The sequence below is a fragment of the Colias philodice genome, chromosome 2 (assembly GCF_061535455.1).
Source record: "Colias philodice isolate Cphi_HAF_F1 chromosome 2, ilColPhil1 Martin Lab GWU primary, whole genome shotgun sequence".
NCBI lineage: Eukaryota > Metazoa > Arthropoda > Insecta > Lepidoptera > Pieridae > Colias > Colias philodice.
Genome location: NC_143087.1, coordinates 6,912,673 through 6,936,115, shown reverse-complemented (window position 1 = coordinate 6,936,115; position 23,443 = coordinate 6,912,673). Strand labels below are relative to the sequence as shown.

The 23,443-nt window shown below is 31.9% G+C and overlaps 3 protein-coding genes across 3 annotated transcripts in view; 1 reads left to right on the top strand and 2 right to left on the bottom strand.

Moving 5' to 3' along the window:
• Positions 1-20: 20 nt before the first annotated feature.
• Positions 21-391, bottom strand: LOC149490506 (uncharacterized). The gene has a single exon (XM_089706275.1). It carries the CDS (start codon positions 327-329, stop codon positions 21-23), a length of 309 nt encoding a protein of 102 aa, XP_089562401.1. The 5' UTR covers positions 330-391.
• On the bottom strand, positions 60-1,169 carry LOC149490505 (uncharacterized). The gene is made up of 4 exons (XM_089706250.1): positions 904-1,169; positions 650-753; positions 385-567; positions 60-199 (listed from the first exon to the last, which is right to left on the bottom strand). Exons 1-4 carry the CDS (start codon positions 983-985, stop codon positions 176-178), a joined length of 393 nt encoding a protein of 130 aa, XP_089562376.1. The 5' UTR covers positions 986-1,169; the 3' UTR covers positions 60-175.
• Positions 1,170-15,305: 14,136 nt separating this feature from the next.
• The window catches only part of TrissinR (Trissin receptor), a 53,667-nt gene continuing 45,529 nt past the window's right edge, over positions 15,306-23,443 (top strand). Inside the window, exon 1 of the mRNA XM_089706122.1 lies at positions 15,306-15,498. The gene's annotated coding sequence lies outside the window, so the exon portion shown is untranslated. The remainder of the gene's footprint in view (positions 15,499-23,443) is intronic.

Here is a 23,443-nt window from a genome sequence, read left to right as displayed (position 1 = left end):
TGGAAGAGTATTGATATGATTTATATATCACGGCCTAAAGTCCAAGTAATCTCTGCTTCTCCAGTGCTTGCAACAATCTTATATCCCAACTGGCTCAATGAATTAATCAGTTGAAGGACATTTGTTTTCATAGTTACACCATTAACCACATCTCCAGATCCTGGGTATTTCTTGGTCAATGCTTTGATTTCCTCTTGACCTAAACCAAATACAGAGCAATCATTGGCATGAAGTGAACCTTTAACTGCAATATATACTACACCATCTTCAGACATTGGAATGTTTGCTAAGTTGGTTCCAGACACATTTTGACTGCCTTTTGTTTCCATTATATAATAATATTATTAATTATTAAGTATTAGATATAAAACAATAAACTTAAACCTCGTCGTCTTTGTTAGAATGATGATAGTGCATAGCCTCTTTGCTAAAATTTGTGATATTGTCTTGCTCTACAATTATAGAAGGTTCTGGTTCAGAAAATTCTTTTCTCATAGTCCACATATACTCATTGTAGTCTTGTTTTACTGCTGTAGAACTAGAAGCAACAACTTTGTAACCCAATACCTGAAAAGCAAAAAACTTAAATAGCTCTTTTCTGCAAAACAAACAATATTAATAATTTAATTAAATCCTTATCATTAGGTACCTCAAGAGCACTAAGTATGACGCATGGATGTTGCAGATAAACAATTGTTGAATCGTCACAATACCCTCCACAGGCAAAACGTTTTAGTTGCTCTATATCTCCAGCTAAAAAATTGAAAGTTTTATTAGATATTAAAGTAAGTGTGTACCTATGTGAATTTAGTTAATACGTTGTATCATATTTGCTTACTGAAGGGTGGGTCGGAATTAAGTTTTTATTATGGACAAAACTATACTCTTATGTGTAAGATCTACCTTTCAAACCCGATACCAAAACACGCCAAGGGTTTTTATGTCCATACGAAGCCAAATTGCCTCGGATCAAAATGTAGGGCATTGATTACGGATAAAATAAACTCTTTCAAAAATATTTAAGAACGACTGTAAATTGTTTACCACTCCTATAGATTTAAAAATATTTAAAGGCAAAATCAAAAAATATATGTTTTAATACCTACTACCACTTGGAAAATTAGTCAATATTTTTAGTTTTGACTCTTGTAACTTGTCGTTGTCAGTGTCCACTGTCCCCTGTCAATTATTATGATGGCTCTTCACAAACAGTATAGTAATAGCTCTTCATACCAAACCTCAGCAACATATATTTTGTAAAATGGCTTTACAACACAGAACAGTAAAATTTAAACACAAATTTATTTTTACCTTAGACTTTAAAGGGCTGATACACGTAGGAACTTTAAAACCGCGGTTTTAAAGTTCGCGTACTTACAATACGACCAACGTAACTTGGCGGGCCTGAACATAGCCTCTACGAACTTTTGCGCATGTACACTCGTAAAAAAAAGTGTTATAGGCATTTATTTCTCTTAAACTGAAATTCGAATAAAAATTTCCTTATACAGAGACCAAGTACAAATAAAATAAATATCAAAACGCTATGAGACATAAAGCAATAAAAATAACCTAATGAATTCAGGATTCACTCAGCAACTCTTAAAAAAACTTTGTCAACATTTTTTACGCCTTCTTCTTTTTCTTTTTTAAAATACTGCGTTAAATCGAATATTATTTTTCTCGCCTGGCGATTTAAAACCATATTATGCTTTGGTGGCATCTTTGTTCCCGAATAATACAAAATTCCAAGTAGAATATTCCAAATTATCACTAAAACAAACTTAAACACGAACAAATTTAAACTTAACACTCAACAATATAATAATAACAAAATATAATAACGATCAACTCAACGAAAACTTTTGTAACCGCCTGTACTCAAGACAGAGATAGCGACACGAACACGACACCAATGTTAACGTGTGACTGAGATACATAATTGCGTACCGAGAATTGCCGAATATGCACGAAGTTATACGACGTAAACAAAAAGGGATGTCCACTATGCGTGTCTGAGGATATTGATTAATCGATTTTTTTTTCAAATCGATTGAAATTGAATTGTGAAATATATTTATATTTAATTTTATAATAGGTTTCAAATATTCTCAATCAGTCCTTATTGTAGTGGTCGTTTATAAATAAATGATATTTAACTAAATCATGTCTTACAACCATGAAAATAAAATGTTATTAGTTTTTTTTTGCTATTAAACTCGAAATCTCTTTTACTAACGACAAAATTCAATAAGTTTGTAAAGCTATTTCGTTCAGTATCTCATATAAACAAAAATCAATAAATTTCAAATCGATAAAAATCGATTGCGATATTCGTTCGAATAAAGGGATGATTGTGTTTACATAGAGTCAATCCCTAGCCTAGATCTCCGCCCCGCGCACGCCGCCTCATGCCACCATTTCGTTCCTAAAAAACGTTCGTGCGCAGCCTTCTGCGCGAAGTTCAGGCCCGCCAAGTTACGTTGGCCGTAGTGTACTCGGCTCGACGTCGGTGACACACGCAAGAGCTTGGTCAGTAGCTTCTCGCGTGTCACCGATATCGAATGTCTCTATGTCATCAACAGAGGGAATTTTATGTTATTCAGGAATTAAATATAGACATTTTTAATTTAATAACCAGCACTTATTTTTAAGTAAATAGCATTCTAACAAAATAAATGTTCAAAAATTGAAGGATATTTTCGTTTTTACTATTATATTTTGAGGGTACTTTACAAAAAAAGAGCGTGTGCGCCGAGCCCACGCGTCAGGAGTGAAACTTCCTTGGCGTGATTCAAAGATACCTTCGCCAATATTCAATTATATTATATTCATTCATATTAATTATATTAAATTATTTTCATAAAACTAAAAGAAGAAGACGAAATTAATTGAACTTTTGCACTTATTGAAATTAATTGAACTTTTGCACTGCACCTATTATAGCTAGACAGGCTAGGCTCGCGGCTCGCGGCGGTGACAGACGTGCGAGCGAAGGCGGGCTACGAGTAAAATTTCAAACATGTTGGATCGTCAACGAACTTACTCGACGGTTTTTAAGTACGCGTACTTGGGGTGACACACGAGCGAAAAAGGTCGTCGAGCCACAAGTTCGCGTACTTACTCGTACGTCTGTCACCCCTTTTAGAGTATAATATAATATTACAATAGTATAGAGCGCGTGTATTGCACAAATTGCTTAGTGCGCTGTGCGCATCGTAGGCAGTAGTAGGACTGTTGATGAAATATCGATATATCGATATTATTATTTCGAAATATCGATATTTATTACTAATATTTTTTCTTAGATCATTTAAGTAATAGATGGAGTACGCTGGCAAAATATGTTCTAACTAAACTTTCTGCTGATTTTGGTGCGGGGAGGGTAACTCACACTATGAAACACAATCACACATTCACAAAAATAATTTGTGTCACGAAAGTCGTAAAAATTTACGACCTTTTAAGCGTCGAGTTTTTAAATTCAACTCTATCACTAAGTTCATAAAGATTTAATTTGTATTTCATTCCAAGATAGTCTCGTGAGAGTGCGGTTCAATATCGTGTTCTAAATTCAACTTTATCACTTAGGTCATAAAGATTAAATTTGTATTTCTTTACAAGATAGTCTCGTAAAGAATGCGGTTCATTATCGCGTTTTAAATTCAACTTTATCTCTTAGTTCATAAAGATTAAATTTGTATATTTTCTTTCCATGATAGTCTCGTGGGGCCGCATTAATGATCGAGTAAACATGACTCGATTATTTGTCTTGGTCATATCGCTAAACGATACATCGACGATTATTAGAAATTGCATTTAAATAGATATTTACGTAAAAAAAATAAAAAGATACTTATAAATGAAAGGTTATTCCATCTTTTTAAATATTTGATGTGTTCGACTTGTTTCTGCAAGACGAAAGTGAAGCACAAAACAGAATTTTTAGCGGAGCACTCGCAGACGTCCTTTCGATGTTTTACGAATACGCAGTGTTTATAATCGATTAACTACGCATTACGCAAGTAGTTTTTATGAAAGCATAAGATTTTTCGATTCGAATAATCTTATATCTCGGCGAAAGGGGAAGCGCCTGTGAGTGTTATCCATCACTTAATGATCTCAGTATTTTTTGGACGATATATCGATATCGATGGTCGATATTTTTTTTAAATAATTTTTTTTCCGTAATTTATTTAAGGGCCCTTAGTAGGTGAAAATGGCAAAATGGACTGTTTTCTATGAGCTGTAATTGAAAATATTGAAGTTTTTTCGCACTGAAATTTCTAATATGTATTACAGAACGTATGTGTGATGGCACAGACTAATAAACGTAGTATATTATTATTAGTCTGTGCTAATAATAATATACTACGTATACAAGTGATAGGATGACTGTTTCCAAAACACGATTGGAAAAATTTTGCTCGATAAAAAAAAATCCTGAAGTTACCTCTAAAATATCATATAAATGCTCATTATAACCGTATTTTACGATAATAATTCGTATAAAATCACAAATACATAAGTATTTACCTTCTCGATTTCGTGACTATTTTAGACTAAGAAAATACTAAATATTTCATTCACTTTTTGATAAAAATGTGAATGGCGCTTACGATTTTTAGTTTCGAGCACGTTGATTCCATACTAAACGCGGACCCCCTCACCCCTTACCTCAGGCCCGAATAGCTAAACTTTCGCTGACCGCCTAACGATAATGTTAACTGCTAACTTTAAAACGTAATGATTTTAAAGTTAGCAGTTGCTTGACAATTTTTTATCATCTGAACGAGTTGCTTCTTCAAACAGCTGAACATACATAATAATATAAAACAAAGAGTATTTTTTATAACTCAGAAAAATATTGGTATACCTACATAATTGTCATATTTAACTCATACTACTTATGTACATTCATAATTTAATTTGTTAAATAAATCTACATAATTAAGTATACTTTTCTAGGGTCAAAAAAAATAGTAATAGAACTTCAATAGAGAATATAAAAAATTGTCTGAGGAAATAACAATTACTTGCATTTGTTCTATAGTCTATACTCTATACTAAATAGTTGTAAAAAACCCGTTAGCTACCGTTATTTAACTAAATTTTTGGTTAGCTACCCATAAAGTGCGGTAAATAACGGTTAGTTTTTTACCGCACTTTATGTTACCGTACTGTGTTTTGGTTTTTTTGTAAGTCACTTAACGTAAACTAAACACAATTTAAGTATCTAAAATATTCATACAATAAACCTATACCTATAATAAATAACATAACATAAACGACTGATACCTACCTACTATACATATTGATTAAAATAGATTCTTTAATCATTGCAACATAATAATTATGAAATGATACGATAACCTTTCATCATCTCATGCTGCCGGCGCGCAACCTCCCCCCGCCCCCGGTTATTAACGGTTAATTAACCGTTAATAACGAAAAATGCATTTTTAACCGCACGGTTAAAATCGTTAATAACCGGCTTTACATCTATGCTCTATACCACCTCTATACCAGGGGTTCCCAATCTTTTTCAGCTCGCGGCGCAGTTTCATGTTTAGTTTTTTGTCACGGCGCCCTACCCACACAACAGAGCTATTTGAAAGGAAACAGTCGATATATTAGGTACCTATAATACAAGAATAGAAACTAGGTTAAGCAGAGAAGAACAAAAATTAAAAATATTAACTCAATTTCTTTATTCTAAAATAATTTAAAAATAAATCAACAAGTAGGCTTAAGAAAAACGAAAATAAATCACGATAAAGGCGATGCGCGCGACGTATCGTCGAGTCGAACCTTGTATTTTATTTTACGACGCGACGTTATATTTCTTACCGATTTGAGCGCTCAAAAAAGATAATCTATACTAATATGAGTTTGTTTGTTTGAACGCGCTAATCTCGGGAATTTCATTATTTCGGTGTTATCCATCCAGCCCATTCATCGATATATCATCACGCTAAGTAAGCGCTAAGACCAACAGGAGCGGTGCCAAGCGGGTGAAACCGTGGAGTGAGCTAGTCGCGAATATAAGCAGATCGACTTACTTCGCCCCTCTAACTTTCTACGGCGCACCAGGGCGCCGCGGCACAACGTTTTGGAACCCCTGCTCTATACTATTCCTACAATATGGCACTGGGCTGCCCCATGGCAACATGCATTAAGGTACATGATACATCATGAGTAGGGCCATTTGAAGAAAATCGTATTATAAAAAAAAATAGATTTTATCCTCCTACTAATCCATATGTACTAATATTATAAATAAATGCGAAAGTAACTCTGTCTGTCTGTCTGTTACTCAATCACGCCTAAACTACTGAACCAATTTGCATGAAATTTGGTATGGAGATATTTTGATACCCGAGAAAGGACATAGGCTACCTTTTATTGCGAAATATGTACCACGGGCGAAGCCGGGGCGGACCTTACTAGTATTATTATAAATGCGAAAGTTTGTACGGATGTGTGTGTGTTTGTTACTCTTTCACGCGATTTCTGAACCGATTACAATGAAATTTAGCACACATATAGAGGGTAATTTGGATTAACACATAGGATAGGTTTTATCCCGGAAATCCCACGGGAATGGGAATTATGTGGGTTTTCCTTTGAAAACGCGGGCGAAGCCGTGGGCGGAAATCTAGTAATATTATAAGTCAGTAAGATTTTAACCCACATTATGATAGTTTTAAATTATTGTTAAATTACCTATACCTTCACAGTTCGTGAGCAGAGAAAAGATTAACATTATTTTACTAGGCCATGAATCATGATGGTATCGATTTTCAATTATCTTATTAATGAATTCTAATATCTGCCAATAACGTGTAGCCTAAGCATGGAGCCATGTCCTCGCGTTTAATCACAACTTGTTTACTAATTTTGTTAAAACGAAATACGAGTCAATACACCAGCGATGAGATATAAAATGGTTAGAATAATAAGGAAAACAAAAATAGATTAATAGGAGTATAGGACTCGCAACATTTAGGGTTCCGTACAAATGTGTACTTAACACGTTCACTGCGGCATGTCCAGTATCGGGCCATCAGCGACTACACCACAGTGCGGCGCTCAAAATCGCAGTTTTCACCGTGGTGCGGCGAGGTTTTTTATAGTACATGGGTTGATCCAAAAGTAATGATAATCAATATTAAACAAAGTCATTACAGTTAAAATAATTATGTATTTCTCTAGATAGTCTTCTAACTAGATAATATACTTCGATATTTTTTTCCTAAACTAAAAAAAAAAAAAACTTTGACTTCATCAACAAAAACCCCTCTACTGCGGCCATCACTTTGCTGTCGTCTTAAAATTTCTTGCTAAGACGGTGTTTCTTATGCCGAGGAAAGGGATAGAAATAACTAGGAGCTAGATCTAACAAACAGGGTGGGTGTTCAAGAATTTGGAATGCCGATTTTTGAATGGCAGCCATTGCAACTGACGCTTTGTGATCTGGTGCGTTGTCTGGGTGAAACAGCATTCAAGCCCGCATTTTGCCATGTCTCTTTTCCTTACTAACCTACCGCAATCTTTTAATTTGGTCTGTGTAGTAAGAGCCCAATATAGTGGCTACCTTGTTAAAATATTCCACCATAATTATTCCTTCAGCGTCCCTAAAAAACTACCGCTTTAATCTATCCCACTAATTTTCACTTTGAATTTCTTCATCGTCACTTTGGAAGCTCCCATCGCAGGCCATTGATTGTTTCTTGGTTTCAGCATAAACATGGTGAACCCGGGTAACGTCCATGATCACAAATCGTGACAAAAAATTATCCTGATCTCATTAAAAATTTAGAAATTCACCCTCTAAATGTCGAATCGTTGTTTCTTCTTTTCGTCGGGAAACATTCTGGCACCCACGGTTCACATTCAAATTAATGTAAATACTTGGAAACGTGGCCTGTTGATATGATTTTTTTGTGATAACTTAGTGAGTACATGAGCAAGCAAAAAACATTTATTTTATATTTTTATGTGCACAGGAAATACCCAATTATCATTACTTTTGGATCAACCTAGTATGTTAATCAATGACTAGAAAAGAGACAAATACATTTTTGTGATCACAGTTTGAAGTAGGACTCAATTTCGTTTAAAAATCGTATGGCAAAATATTGGACACAACGCATAGAAAAGAAACCGTTTCTTTTGTGTGCGGCATGTCAAATATTTTGCCATGGACAAGCACCTCATGCCACACTGTACTGCGAGCGCGCCGCGTGTCAGTCTCGCATAGTGATACACCAGGACCGAAGCACTTTTCTTTTGAGTTTTTTTAAATGACAATGATACCTAAGAGGCTTTAGTTTTTTTACTTTCTTTTATTTCGTAGCATAAATGCAAATATGTGATGACAGTTGTGAAATTAATATAAAACATTAAAACAAAAGTTACTGAACAATTTCCTGATAGTAGGTACTCTATCAAGTACCTTGTTTTATATGTGTTTTTTTTTGTATCGACGAACTCGTTATCTGTTAACAAACAGACTGAAATATACAAAATTGATTTATATCGATGTCGATGTTTTATTTTACAGTGTTTCCCATCGCTATTACTGTAAATATGCCGTATCAACGCAGTGCGAGATGGCAAATAATTTTTCACAAAATCAGGGGTTTACATTTTCCCTCATATCTTTATACTATAGGGTCAAACTAAAAGCTATTTATGCGGTATATACTAGACTAACTATATATACTATTATCTGAAATATATAAATGAAATATCTTGAAATTTCATGAAATTATTAACCTTCAAAGTCAGAAGGTGCGATGTGATAAAAATGGCTCATGACCGCACAGTGGTGAACATGCCGATGTGAATATGGAATACATGCCGCAACAACGGTAAGTTTGGCATTTTAGGTGCCGCAGTGAACGTGTTAAGCTACCAATGAAGTGTCCATAATATATGCTTTAAAATAATTAATCAATTATTTTAGACTAATAAATATTACATGAAGCTACTTACAAAATTATTAAAAAATTGCAAAGAGCAATTTCAGTGTTTTTCCCCATACATGATCGTAGCACGTAATTCGGCCGCGTAGTATTTGGAAATTTCCAGGGGAATAAGATGTACTGCGGTAAAAAGCCTGTAGGTCAGTACATAAGCGACATTAAAATCTACAAACAATACTTTTTAGTTATTTAACGTACATGGCAAAGTTATTGGCTCTTTGCCAATTAAGAATGTTTAGGTTCACAATCAATTAAAAATAACATTATTTTATGTATACAATTTCCCTCGTTTACGAGGTATCTTTAGATGAGAGGTATTATTATACCGGATACAAAAAAATTTTCCTCGGAAAATTCCTACAGCTAAGCGAATGAAGTTTTGGTCACAAGCTCATTAGATATACATTTATATACGATTATTTCCTTTTTTGTATGAAAAGAGATATTATGAATTCACTATGTTAATGTGGAATGCCTGCGAAAATTAAATTGTTATCTATAGCTAATTTTAGATTGGTTAAAAATATAAGTATTTAACTATCTTTTTATGTATATGTAACTAGTTATCTTTTTATCTACTTATAAATAAATTCCCGGGAAAACTTATGATCAAGTAGGTATACAATATACATTCACTAAATAGGTATTAAAAAGTCGCTTCCTGTTTGTTTTCTTAGGTCTACAAAATTACGCAACGGATTTTGATGTGTTTTTTTCAATAGATGGATAAGGTGGTTAAAGAAGGCGATTTCTGTAGGTATAATATTTGTTAATATGAACATATTATTAGCAAACGCAGAGATGCTTCTTCTCGCCTTGTTCCGGAACATAAGGGAGTGTCAGTCCCTACCATAGATACATTTAGCAATATGATTGGTTGGGACACACATCATACACCTCATACACATTGTGCAAATTCATTTCACTGAATTCCAACATTATTCGAGACTCACATGACGTGTGTAGGTAGGTAACCCCGGCGCGTCGCTGTCGACCTGAATATAACTTGCACAGAATGTTTGTGTGTAATATTTGGAAGTTCTTAATACGCATTCAACAGCAACATACCTGATGTCAGACAACTGGCTGGTGTAGTTTATACTTACTTATAATAAAACAGTAACCGTAAATGCGTTTAGTTACAAATAAGTACCTATGTAGGTAGTTCTATCTAGAGAGAAAACGGTTTGAAACTGTAACATATAACTACATATTATACCTACATCATCCTCTATGTAGTATTTAACACATTCAGTACTCAATGTAGGTTCTAGAAATGAACACGAATTACTATATTCTCAAAACGTTTACCAAACACTTGAAACCCAATTACTTATAATATAAGAGAAATAAAGTCCCCATTTACGATAAAATCACAAAAAGCATATTATGTTTATCGAAGAGTAAAATAGAAAAGGTATTATGTATTTAATAATTTACATGTAGGTGCATATGATGTTTTACATGTCTTCTCATTTTAAAAAGGTACATAAGTAGTTGAAGGTTTTTTTTAAACATACATGTATGATGCAGGTACGTAAATCTTATAATATTTACATTTGTAGGCAATATTACGGCTGCAACTTTAATTAAATTTCATTTAATTACCTACATGCTCACTAAAAGCGGAAGGTAGAAGATTAAAAAGTTTCAAACTGCCTCCACATACAATGAACTTCTTTATGAATTTCTACTCGTGTAACAACAACCGCAAAGTTTCCTGCACGAAAGCAATGCTTTTCTATATCTCCATATTTCGCTTGCAGGAAACGAATTAATTAATTTTACCGCTTTAATAAAGGCTTTCTTTCAAACACGGTAGAGAATCAATTTTCCAAAATGTTTAACGTGTATATTATTATGCATCGATTTTAACTTTAATTACGCGGGCGAAGCCGCGGTAGAAAAGCTAGTTTATTCATGTACCTACGTTTCGGTGCTTGCGATCATACTCAATCTCTACTTATATATATTATATAGTATTATCTACGATCTCTACCATCTTTTGGTAGGGCAACAAAGTAGATTCTAGTTTTTATTGGGTAAAAACATTCGTTGACTCTTTTAAAATTGAGTTTTTGAATACTCAAATATAAATTTCATTTCAGCATGTTGTAGGGATATATATATGACTTGGTTTTTTTTTAAGTATAATAGATCAGACTGTTTTCTTCTGGGAATACTAAGTCATAAGCCTCTAGCAAAGTAAAGTCTCAGAGGTCCCACTATTTGGCGTTAATAGACATGACCAAGTTTCTCATATAAAACCCTACTCGTTAAATATAATATGGTTAAACTTTTCTTTTATAACCCTAGATACGGCACTTTATTCAATAAAATATTTAGGTACTATTTAAAATACGATGAGATTAGATATATTTATTTATTCATGACATACCTACATATTTATATACTTACTAGCGGTCCGCCCCGGCTTCGCCCGTGGTAGATATTAACGTTTTCTCTACATAAGAAACATCCTCGTACTTCAAGGAATATAATAAAAAAAAATATCGAAATCGGTCCACCCGTTCACGCGTGATGCCGTGACCAAGGAAAACGGGTTTCATTTTTATATACATATATAGACTATTGATATACATATTATGTAGTTATGCTTATTAAAGCTTTTTAAAAAGAATTTACCTTGCACGTAATCGTAGTCAAGTAAAAACATAAATATCTTATCTAAAACTTCTTTGTCTGAACGCATATTCTCCAAAAGAAAAAATTGGCTAAGTACCTACTTAAAATGTAGTTTTAGCGTCACATTATACCTAAGTAAAATATTTTAAAACAATTTTCACCATTTAGCTATTTATACATAAATCCATTTTGATGTGCCGATCAATATAGTTATCGAAATTCTTGAGTACCTCTATAGAAAATTTATTAAAACAGGGAACAACACTTTAGAATTCGTTAAAATAAACTTAAACAATAATTAATTTCTGCCCATAATATAAAATTTTCCCAAGAAATATTCCTTAAGGCCTCACTCAAATATTTCATTGAAAATTTATTAGAACATAATTTCATAAAAAGTTGAATCATGCGTTTCGTTTTTCTGCTATAATAAAATGTTTTTGTATAAACAACGGTGTTTCTGTTTTCTACAGCTATTTTTGGTGCAATGAGGTTAATGAGTATGAAATACAGGCGTTATAAAATTTCCTAGTAAGCTTTAATATTTTATCAGCTGTAGAGAACTTGTAGAGAAGGTAGAGATAGATAGACATGTACGACATTTTACCGATATTGCGCAGACGCCGGGCTATTCCCGCTGATATGCAATATTTTCAAAGCTGAGGCATGTGCAAATTGACATTCAAATCTTATTTTTATAGTATCTAAGTATATAGTAGGAAACAAACACCATAGGAAGCAGTTGAAAGAAGCTTATTACATGCCCGAATCACTAATACTTTTTAATAATTTTGTATTTCGATTATTACTGTCTATTATATTTTATTGTACATATTTGATTTTACACGAGAGTTATACGTTTAGAAATTAAAGACTTTAAAGTCTTTAATTTCTAATTTTAGTTAACTAAAAGATACAATAAGCCAATACTGCCAAGTGCCAACATCCAGAAAAATAATATGTGGATATATATACCAACTACGGAGAAATAGGTGTATGGAGATAGTTCACGAATTACAATTTTGTAAGACCGTCAAGACATTTGTCATCTTATTCTCCCAGGTCCCGCGCCCGTGACCACGTTCGCTGCAAAGTGTGCAAAACGTCAAGTTAATAATATAATGAATAAATCGTGATTAAAATCCGTTAGTCTTAAATTTCTAAATATAACTGTCTAATTAAATTAGCATAGGGTGGTTAATATTGAATTGCAGCTGTTTACTAAAAACCCTCTATTTTAGAAAATTGTCACCATCGTCTATATAAAGGGCTTAAAAAATGTATTCAACTCAACAAGCAGGTAACTCTCTACAAAGTTTAAAAGTAATTCCTCTCTCAAGTATGACTTGGTTGTGCCAAAAGCTTTAGCAACCGATACGGTAGAGTTTGTGTTTGTAGGTAGAATAATCTTTTAAACTATATACCTAGCTTGTTATATTGTATAACGTCGCAGGCAAATTGTATTATTTCGCCGTTTACAAACATTTTATAATATGCCGAAAATTTGTAGTCAGAAATTTTTGGTTTCGGTTGATGGGTTAGGTTAGGTTCGTTTTTTTAACGGGAACTATATTTTCTATCACCAAAATTTATATTTGTCATCAAGTTGTATCACCTAATAAATAGATCTATCACCACGAAATATTTTCGTTCTCAGATAAACAAAAATTGTTCCCAGGTATGAATTATCAAATTAATGTTAATATATGTGTAAAATAAGAGATCGATAACCAATAAAATTATATTGCATTACATGAATATAAACTTCGTTCTTATAATAACAGTTTTGTTACTTAAATAATAGCTCTGTGCTCAGAATGGTAGATCTGTCACCAAATAAATCGATAATCGATCCCTGACTGCGATTCCTTTTTATTTGATATTTTGTCACCAATAAAGTAGTAACATTGTAGTATTTCGTTCAGATATTGAATTAATAGTATTCGTTACCAATTTAATACATCAATTTATAATTTAAATGAAAAAATGATCAAAGGGGCGGAGACAAATTGGCGCGACAAGCTGATTATTCAGTGGTTATTATTTTTAAGAATAAATATTGATTATTTTAACTTTAAATACCTAAGTGTTTTATCTACTATTCTGCTAGCCATAAGCCAGCTATTTTAAACCAGCGCTGATTGTTCAGTGGTAATTATTTTAAACAATAAATATTGATTATTTTGACTTTAATTGTTTTATTTACTACTCTGCTAAATTTTTTATTGTGGAAATTTAGAACCTTGGGAGTCTAGTTAAGTAGCAGAATCTTTTGGTTGAAACGATGATGACAACCCTAATTTTTTATTTGAATTTAATGCAATTTTCTAGTAACATAATAATATGATTTATTGGTGATCTCTTTAAATTAGTTTGCTTAAATACTTATTAGGACACACCTATTATAATACATACAAAAACATTTATTTGGTACTAGACCTTATATCTCAGGATTTTAGGTGATTTATTCTGTAACTGATTTTGCATTGTTTGGTGACTACATTTTGGTGACAGATCTACTATTTTGAGGACAAACCCTATTATTTAAGAAACACAAAACTAATTAAATTGGTGATAGCTTAAATGATACCCTTTTTTAACTGTTTTTAACTACACAGATATAGGAGCCCCGCGACACGGACGGCCGGCACGCTGGCGGAAGCCGTTTATAGACGGCGAAATTCTACAATTTGCCTGCGACATGTACATATGTAAATCCCATAGAATCATCAATAGGTATTCATAAATATATAATATAAGTTTATTATCTTTTAAAGTACGGTACTAAAGTAGTTTCTTTGACTCATAAGAAAATAAATACTAAGGCTGTTTTTAGATTCAAGGATCAAGGATATAAATTGGCCGGAGTGAAGTAGCTTGTGGAATTAAATTTTTAAGTTTTAATTTGTGAATCGAATTCGTAAGGTTCGCTCGATTATAGGTAAACGACCACCAACCATTAATGAACATTTGCGAAGGTAGAGCCTCTAGAAATTGCGCAACGCATTTATCTTTTAAAAAAATTAAGAAATACACTGAGAAAGTTGAGAAAAAGGATATTTGTTTCGAAGTATGCGAATAATATTTTAACCCAATAAAGAAGGAGTATTTTGTTAGTAAAACAGATTGATTTCGGTGATATCTACAAAATAGCCACTAATTACTAAGCTACCTCTACGTGTAGGTATGTATTATCTAATCTGTGTATAACTATCCCCTAATTTTGTCACAGTTACGGTCTGTAGACATCATAAGCTTCACAATATTTATTCACGTCTTTATATACACCTACAAACTAATTACATTTACAGAGTAGTAAAAGAAACAAAGAACATGTACCTACGCTTAATTAAATATTAAGGATATCTCAACGAATAAAGCTAAGTATTAACAACCTACACAAAAGTGAAATAATGTATACCAAAATAGACACTTAATCGACATCTAAACGATTTTAATTTCCTTCTAATAAATCTCCCGCCTTATGTTACCTTATATTATGTGTAAAAAGCCAGTACAAAAGTTATGAATTACGATGGAAACTGAATTTCATTTGCTTTTTTTTTGTAGCTAGTTAAAAATCTGAAAATACGAGTAATCAGTTTTTTTTAACAGATGTAATTTCATTGTTGTTCAGCTTCAGTGTTTGTGCGGCCTAGCTTCAAAGCGGTAGTCGTTACGGCGTCGCGCGTTTCGGTCACGAAAGCTCGTGAGCTGAAAGTTTCAAATCTTCCTTAATTATTTGATTATAAAATATATTGAGTGAATTAAATAAAATATTTTGTTATTTTCGAAGTGAGTGAAAGGTACTGAAAAATATATACTAGGAAACATTACAATTTAAATGTCCTATACATTAAAGGTAACTATCGCACTAGGTAATTGGTATTTGAATTATATTATTAGCTTATTATTAAATAATACAAGGAATAATTTTGAGTCAGCATACTAAATGTTTTAAAATATGACCACATTAATTAAGGAATTTACGGAAAACACACAATTTAAATTTTTAACCTATAGGTATTAAAATCAATAAGTCAATTCAATAACTTCATTTATAAGCTTAGGTAAAATTTTAAAGTAATATGTATCAAAATAACAACTTCTGTCTGTTTATTTATTACAATTTAAATATTTTATCAATTTCTCTCTTTCACTCATTCTTTCCGTGTTTTAAAAATTTAATTTAAAAATCAGGATATTGAAATCGTTAGAACACAAAAACAAACCTCTTCACCTCAATATTGCTTTTTGCAATTTTTTATTCGTGTTAGAAGTGGGCATTGTAAATAAAAGCTCAATTGTTGTTAGCACGTCTAAAAACAAAACAAAGTAGATAAACGTCTTATAATTATGTTATAATTAAAATAGATTAAAAGGGCGTGTGTGCCGAGCACCCGTGTCAGAAGTGAAACTTCTATGGCAAGATTCAAAGATACCAAAATCGTCGCCTTTCTCCGTGACGTGACGGTATTGCCATTACGCGACCTTGAAATTTTACTCTCAACGCGCATAAAGAAGTTTCACCATTCTCCCCACCGCCATCTCTTCAATTATATCTCAACTAGATTTCCGCCCGCGGCTTCGCCCGCGTTTTCAAAGGAAAACCCGCATAGTTCCCGTTCCCGTGGGATTTCCGGGATAAAACCTACCCCTATGTGTTATTCTGATTTATAAGCTATATTGTGGTAAAGTTTCATTCAAATCCATTCAGTAGTTTTTACGTGAAAGAGTAACAAACATCCACACATCCATACATCCATACTTACAAACTTTCGCCTTTATAATAGTAGTAGGATATCTTCTAGATTATTCTATCTTCAATATCTATTAGAAATGAAGTTTAGTATGAGTGGTATGAGTTGGAGCTTTCGGATGTTTAAGTTGATAGTTCATAAAAAAGTTCCGTAGAAGTGCAGTTCGAAGTATGATTTCATTACCTATTCATCATGCTAATAAAATTGAACTGAAACCATAAAAAATTCTCTATGTTCTCGATGTATAAATTACTTTGAAATAAAACATATACCAATTACGCATATAGGTATAGCCACACGATATATTTCATGTATGTAATGTTTGCAATATAAACATTTTCTCCCAAAATACCTGATAACACTTTTTCTCCTTGCTTCGTAAATATTATGGAATATGTTTCTAGCACATGGTTTTCGAATAGCTCACCAGTTTATAGTATGTAATGGATTTTGCGTTTAGCTTTTCACGTTAAACCAGGAATTCTTGTAGAATCACTCACTCTTTGACTTTTGTTTGGTTGTTTCTGGACTTCTAGATACAAATATGTATCATACTACCGACAGTCACACGTTATAAGAAGTAGTGCCTAAGGATATTTTATAAACTAGGTATTCGTGGTCAGGTGTTTGAATATGATAGCCAATTTGTATTTATACCTATTCTTTGGTATATGTGTATAAAATATTAGCTATAAATAGCAATAAGCCATAAAAAACATAGTATTGCATATTATGTGGAGATATTAAACCTGCCAAGATCGATTGTTATTGAAATTTCCTGTTGAGAGCTATTATTATATTGATAATACATAATATTACACACTTGCAGCATGCCATTTACATAAATTGCGACATAATTGATCCAGTGACAAGCCCTTATTGACTAAGAATTGATCTTCGACGCTTGCCGATATCCATTCATTATTGGAAAGGCAGACGATAATCTTACATTATTTACGTACTTACAATTAAAGCAAAAAGATTTTGTTGCAAATACAAAACTTTGCTAGTAGTTTAAACACTTTTAATGAAATAACTTAGAAACCGTACAGTCACTTCAATGTTCCACAGAATAGAGAGAGAATACAAAACTGGTATAGTGAAGGCGCGATATTTAATATTGATATTATAAATATTTAACTTTAACAGAATAAATGTTATTCTATTTTCGAAACCTTCAAACAAATTAGGTATTCTTTGAACTTATTACGAAAGCTTAAAATATTAATTTATTAATTAATATTAATAACATGTTTCCGCGAGTAATTTCATTTGCGTGCACATTGTTATCGTGCGATAGCCATGTTACACTTACATACCAACATGTATTTCACACTCTTCATTTTTTAAGTTTTATCGAAATTTATTCAGCAATTTGTTGTTATGATTTTTTAAATATATTTTGAAACACATCTACGTTCAATAAGTTCTCTTTTGATTTTCAACTAAGTAGGTACATATCTACCTAGATAGTCTATCAGAAATAAGCAACCTACTGTTTCTCTTTTAATCTCGTAGACTAAACTGAATATTTTTGGATTAGCTATCTTTGGCCTTTGGTAAATAATGTCCTACACCTTAAATTAGCATCATGCGTTTTGGAAGAATTATTCATTAGCAAGCATTGATTCTTGATACATCACATTTAGAGTATTTAAATTTTTAAAAAAGTCTGAGTGTCCAATCTAAATAATATTATGTACCTAAGTAATTTATAAAATATACAATACCAGACTGTGTGCCGTACATTTTTACTTACAGTTAAAAAGTTTACACAAACATTATAAGTACCTAGATATCAGATAAATATTAAATACGCATGATATTCTTGGAATGAGACGTACGAAGATTATAATTTATAAATATAAATAAGAAGCAGGAAGAATAAAATATAAATCGGTAAAATATTATGTTACCTGGATTATCGGATCTTTTTTAACAATCGGTAACGTTGTTTACGCTCGCAATAAGCCGATAAAATTTCTTAAAATAATACTAACTACTACTTCAAATTATCCGATATATTTCTATATTTCTGTCCCGTTATGAAAACAATTTAGAACAGAATATATGAATCATCTAATTTCGGTTATTGATGTTCGTCACTTGATACCCATATCAATGAGGGATCCGAACCGCAATTGAGTTTTGACGACACCATAAACCCCATTTCTGTCCAAGTAATCTCATTTATTTCATTTTTTTACATCGAGCAATTCACTAACCTGTCATTTTGTGATAAAACACAATTAAGGTATCTACTGAATTTAGGTAGCTTTTTTCTATACTTAACAATAGATATTAAAATCATTAAAAATGAAGTAGGTATATGTATAAATATAATTATTTATACTTAATTTTTAATGATGTTAATTAATTTATTAAAATACAAGATATTTTAGTATTCACAGATATTTTCTCACGAAGCTTGTGTAATAAAATATATATATTTATAGTAAATTATGAGGTAAATAACATTATATTTTTTTATATCAATTTCGTAATACCAACTACAAGACCTAACACTAGGGAAATGTAGGACCAAAATAGAACCTATAACTTTAAATGATAATATTGTGCGTCGTGAACTGCCGGATTTTTATAAAGGTATAAAAAGTGTATTGAATTTTGTCTTGTGACAAAATCCAAGATATTTTAATAAATATTTTCCACAGAAGTTCTAAGCACGTAACACACGCAAATACAATCTTTTATTTCGTTTCGCGGTTGTATTGAGATCACGATTTTCTTGGTAACGTCCGGTCTATTACAGTATATTCATCGTAATAATATTACAAGTGCAAAAGTAACTTATTTGCTTGTTTGTGTAACATTGACACGCCTGTATATATTCATGATTAAAATTGGGGAGAAAAGAACAATGATCAAATTTTTTACAGAATAAAATAATTTGGAAAATCCAAAAGTGCACGCCTCATAATTTTTTTTTAATAAATATTTATTAATTATTATTTTTGTTTATTTAATAACAATTAAACCACATCGAATCAGACCCTGAAAAATGAAAGGGTTCTATTCCTGAGCATACTCAAGCGTAAGAGAAAAAAAAAGACTCGATTAGTAAAGTATTTCGGTCGCTATCGTGTTAACAAGAAAAAGGATCCGCACATACAGACACACGGACGTCCAAGACAGAACTTTTTTAAACTGTTTTTTAACTAGTTTTAATAACAAAAATGACATCAAAAATATCATGAACGTTAAGAATAGTGTTTTTTCTTAATGCCCCAGCCACACGACTCGACGAGTGGTATGGGAAGTGACGAGGGAAGTAGGCAGGGACGTAGTGTGGCCACGTTACTCGTCATGCCACTCGTCGTGCTCATCGTCCTGCTCACTGCTGTCGGCTTTTGCGCGCGAGTCAAAGGACCGGCAATACGAGTGCGAATTAGGGATGGGCGTCATGGAATCAACGGACTAGTTAAATTAACCGTCTATATGTACACTCAACGATTCGACTAGTCCATCGCTCACCAATGCACTAGTTGAATTCAACGGCTAAACAGTCTTATTGATAAGAATAAATTCTTTTCTTTGAAGTTTTTTAAAAAAAATATTTTTGGTTTACAAGACCAATGTTTTGAATTTAAAGTTTAAACTATAAAAACAAACGATAATAAGTTTTTTAGTAATACTTTTTTTAGGGAGTATAATTTTTGTAAGAAAGCATAAATATTTATTAATTGTTTTATTGAGATTAGAATTTATTGTTTTAAGAATTTATTTAATAATAGTTATTTATTTTACACATGGACTAGTCGAAGATTTTAACTAGTTGATGAACGACATTTAACTATCTAGTCTCGTTGATGAAAAATACGTCGACGACCCATCCCTAGTGAAGAGCGTCGCGATTAATCGCGCGAGTAGAGCAGTGTGTGGCCAGACGGCAATATCGAGGCGAGCGGCAGCGCGATGAGCAGGACGAGGAGCAGCACGAGTAGCAGGACGAGTAGCATAGTGTGGCTGGGGTATAATATGTGTGTGTATGTATTATCTTACAAGTGCAATGTATGATACATAAAGACATTTTAAGTTTGAAAAATCAGATGTTTTGCGCGAAGTGACAGAAGTACCCACCTCAACGCTCCGCTTATGAGGCGTGCAATAAAGTAGAACCGCTGCTCTATGGTTGTTTTTTTTTCTAATTAGGTAGAAGACGTATATTATACATTTAGGAGACTGTTCTTTTAGGTAGCCGTTGTAGGTGATCGCCGTTATTTTATTAGACAAAGCAAGAAACTTTTTATACAGAAGATTGAAGCGGCTTGGACAGTCCTGTATTCCAATATATTTATTGTTTCTATTTATATAGGCAACAGGTGCTTGCTATAATGGCAAATCTATCAGATTACATCATACGAGTTAGATAAGATAGATTAATAGATCCAGTCATTTAACAAAGTGAAACAGCACGTAGACGTACTACGTTATAACATATGAAGCATGAAAATTACGAATAATTTATGCGCTAGAATTAATATAGTTAAATTGCCCAGCTCATACTTTGAGGTGTAATATTGTTGCGAAAGAATTACGGTACGTGGGGAGAGATTTTAAAAAAAGGTTGTGATTTACGATTTGTAACCAATCTCGCTAACATTTCGATAATATGTATAGAGTACCTTTGTATTAATTAGATCGTCATAAAATAACCTTTTTATGATTAATATTTATAGTATGTATATATAAAATATATTCAGGATTTTATTTTGACCAGTTAACTTGTCGACCAAAGATAACCTTATTTTATTTTCAATATAAACCTTATAAACCAATATAACTCAATAAAATTATTAGTTCTAAAACTTCGTGATTCTCCAAGCTTGTGAGCTGTAGGGGAATCTTTCAAGTTTCTATTTGAAGTAGATTATATACCAGTCATAAGTAAAAAGTGACAATATTTAAAAGCAGCTTTACTTTTTTATTTATATTAAGCGATATTTAATTGTGAATATTATTGATATTATAATATATATTTAGTAATGTTAAATGTACTTAGTTTTGCTAAATATGCAGTCATTATAGTACTAGCGCAGTCATCGTAAAGATAACTCTTATTGCAGTTTAATCTAATGTAATTTTGGTTGTTTAATCGCATGTGTTGTACTTAAGGTCTAAGATTATACCACAGATAATATAACTAACTGGTAACTAGTATAATACTATACTGGTATACTGGTAAACAACTTAGTGGATTTTTATTGATGATTCCATTATAAACATCGTTGAAACTTTAAAATAGCAAATACAAATCCAATTAGTTGGAATTTTCTTGAACTTCAACTAAAGGTAATTAAGTTTCCTAGATAACAAATTTAAAACCAATATAGGTATTGGAAGCTATTCAAAAGTAATATTTAACAATATTCTAATGTCATTTAAAAATACATATATCTAATCAATACATATTTAAAGTATGCCCTAATAACATACAAGATTATAATAAGTTACGTATTGTTTTGAATATCCCGATCCTTTATTATTCTAAATAATAATTTATTGTTTATATTCAGTACTCTTATAAGGTCAAAAACAATGACTTCAAAATTTATTCTTGTTATTAATTTATATATTTTAATATTAAAGCAAATAACGCACTGGCAATGGCAAGGGTTGCAATGATACCATATTTGTAATTAGCGTATAAGCAAAGTAATTCATTCAAACAGGAATTTTTATTTATTTAGGTCAGTATTATTTAATATTTTATTTCACAATGTGTTCAAGAAAATATGTTCTTATATAAAATATCAAAGAGAATGTGCGAACTTCGATAGAACTTACGCCTCTAGCCTTTTGAACTTGTCACGAACAAAGAGTGAGTAATGAAAAAGCTTGCAGTCTGATACATGTTGTGAATTGATATTTGTACCACTGAATTATATTCTCTTTATAACAAAGAAAAACATTCCCTTGAATATTATATATCAAATCGTAAAATAGATTATTTACTTAATGTTATAAAGCCTGGTAAATAAAATAAGTAAACAATAAGTATTTGTTTTTTTAATCAACATGTTACTGATGTAGATTTGTTTTACGAGATTGAATCTAGATTCAAATTAACATTTTGTTTTACTTTCTACTATGATTGAGTAAATGAACATAAAGAACATAAAGAATGTAAGTTCAAGTGAAAAAAGAGTATCGGGCTACATTAATATATATTGGCATTCATTTCTGCGTGGTAATATTGTTTACAGTTGCTTGACATTGAACAAGCCTAAAAGATACTGATGTGCGACATTTTGCCGAATGAAATCAAGATTCAATTTGCATTTCGCGAACTTATTTTGGAACCTTTTGGTAATGGTTGTCCCAAAACAGTTTTTATACAAGAGAACATCTATCGACAAAGGTCGTTCATATATTTATACAGTCAGTCAGACTTATGCATATTTTTACTACGATTTATTGAAATGAATGTAGTTTAATCTCAGCAACATTATTCATAATTTATACATATAAATTAAACTAGATTATATAGGTAGACTGGATTTACACGATAATTCTAACCATACCATAGTTTATGTCTAATGTCTATGTACTTCTCTGTCATATTATATTATTTTATAGTTTAAACATTATCTTCTAGCCGTGATCTGTGAGACAACGCACTGAACGCTTTACATGTTGATTCATAGAATATTGACATAGCCTAGGTAAAGTTAGTCCGAAGACTCACTTGAATACAAATGTGCCATATTATATAGTTGGTTACTTGGTTGTTACATCAGATGCTGTGTATCTGGATAACAATTGGTAACTAATAAATAAAATTTCTATCTTAATTTGTAATCATTATTAATTTTGAGTTTATTGGTTTATAAATTTCTTCTGAAAGTATATTTGTAAGTTACTTATTTGATATATAATAGACATTTTCTTAGATTTATGAGTAAGCATGCAAGTCTTACTACAAAAGTAAAGTACTAAAAAAGTAAAGGGAAGGTATAAAACATGATTGATTCCAACGAAATGACAAAATATCCTGGCTGGTGAACCGGAAAAGTTCGCTTCGGT

Excerpts from the sequence above, each read along its gene's own strand:
- LOC149490505 (XM_089706250.1), bottom strand. The coding sequence starts at position 985 with ATGCCCTACATTTTGATCCGAGGCAATTTGGCTTCGTATGGACATAAA. Across the intron at positions 568-649 it reads TCATACTTAGTGCTCTTGAG|GTATTGGGTTACAAAGTTGT; the intron begins GTACCTAATGAT and ends TTTGCTTTTCAG. Across the intron at positions 200-384 it reads ATTCTAACAAAGACGACGAG|GTCAAGAGGAAATCAAAGCA; the intron begins GTTTAAGTTTAT and ends TATTTGGTTTAG.
- LOC149490506 (XM_089706275.1), bottom strand. The coding sequence starts at position 329 with ATGGAAACAAAAGGCAGTCAAAATGTGTCTGGAACCAACTTAGCAAAC.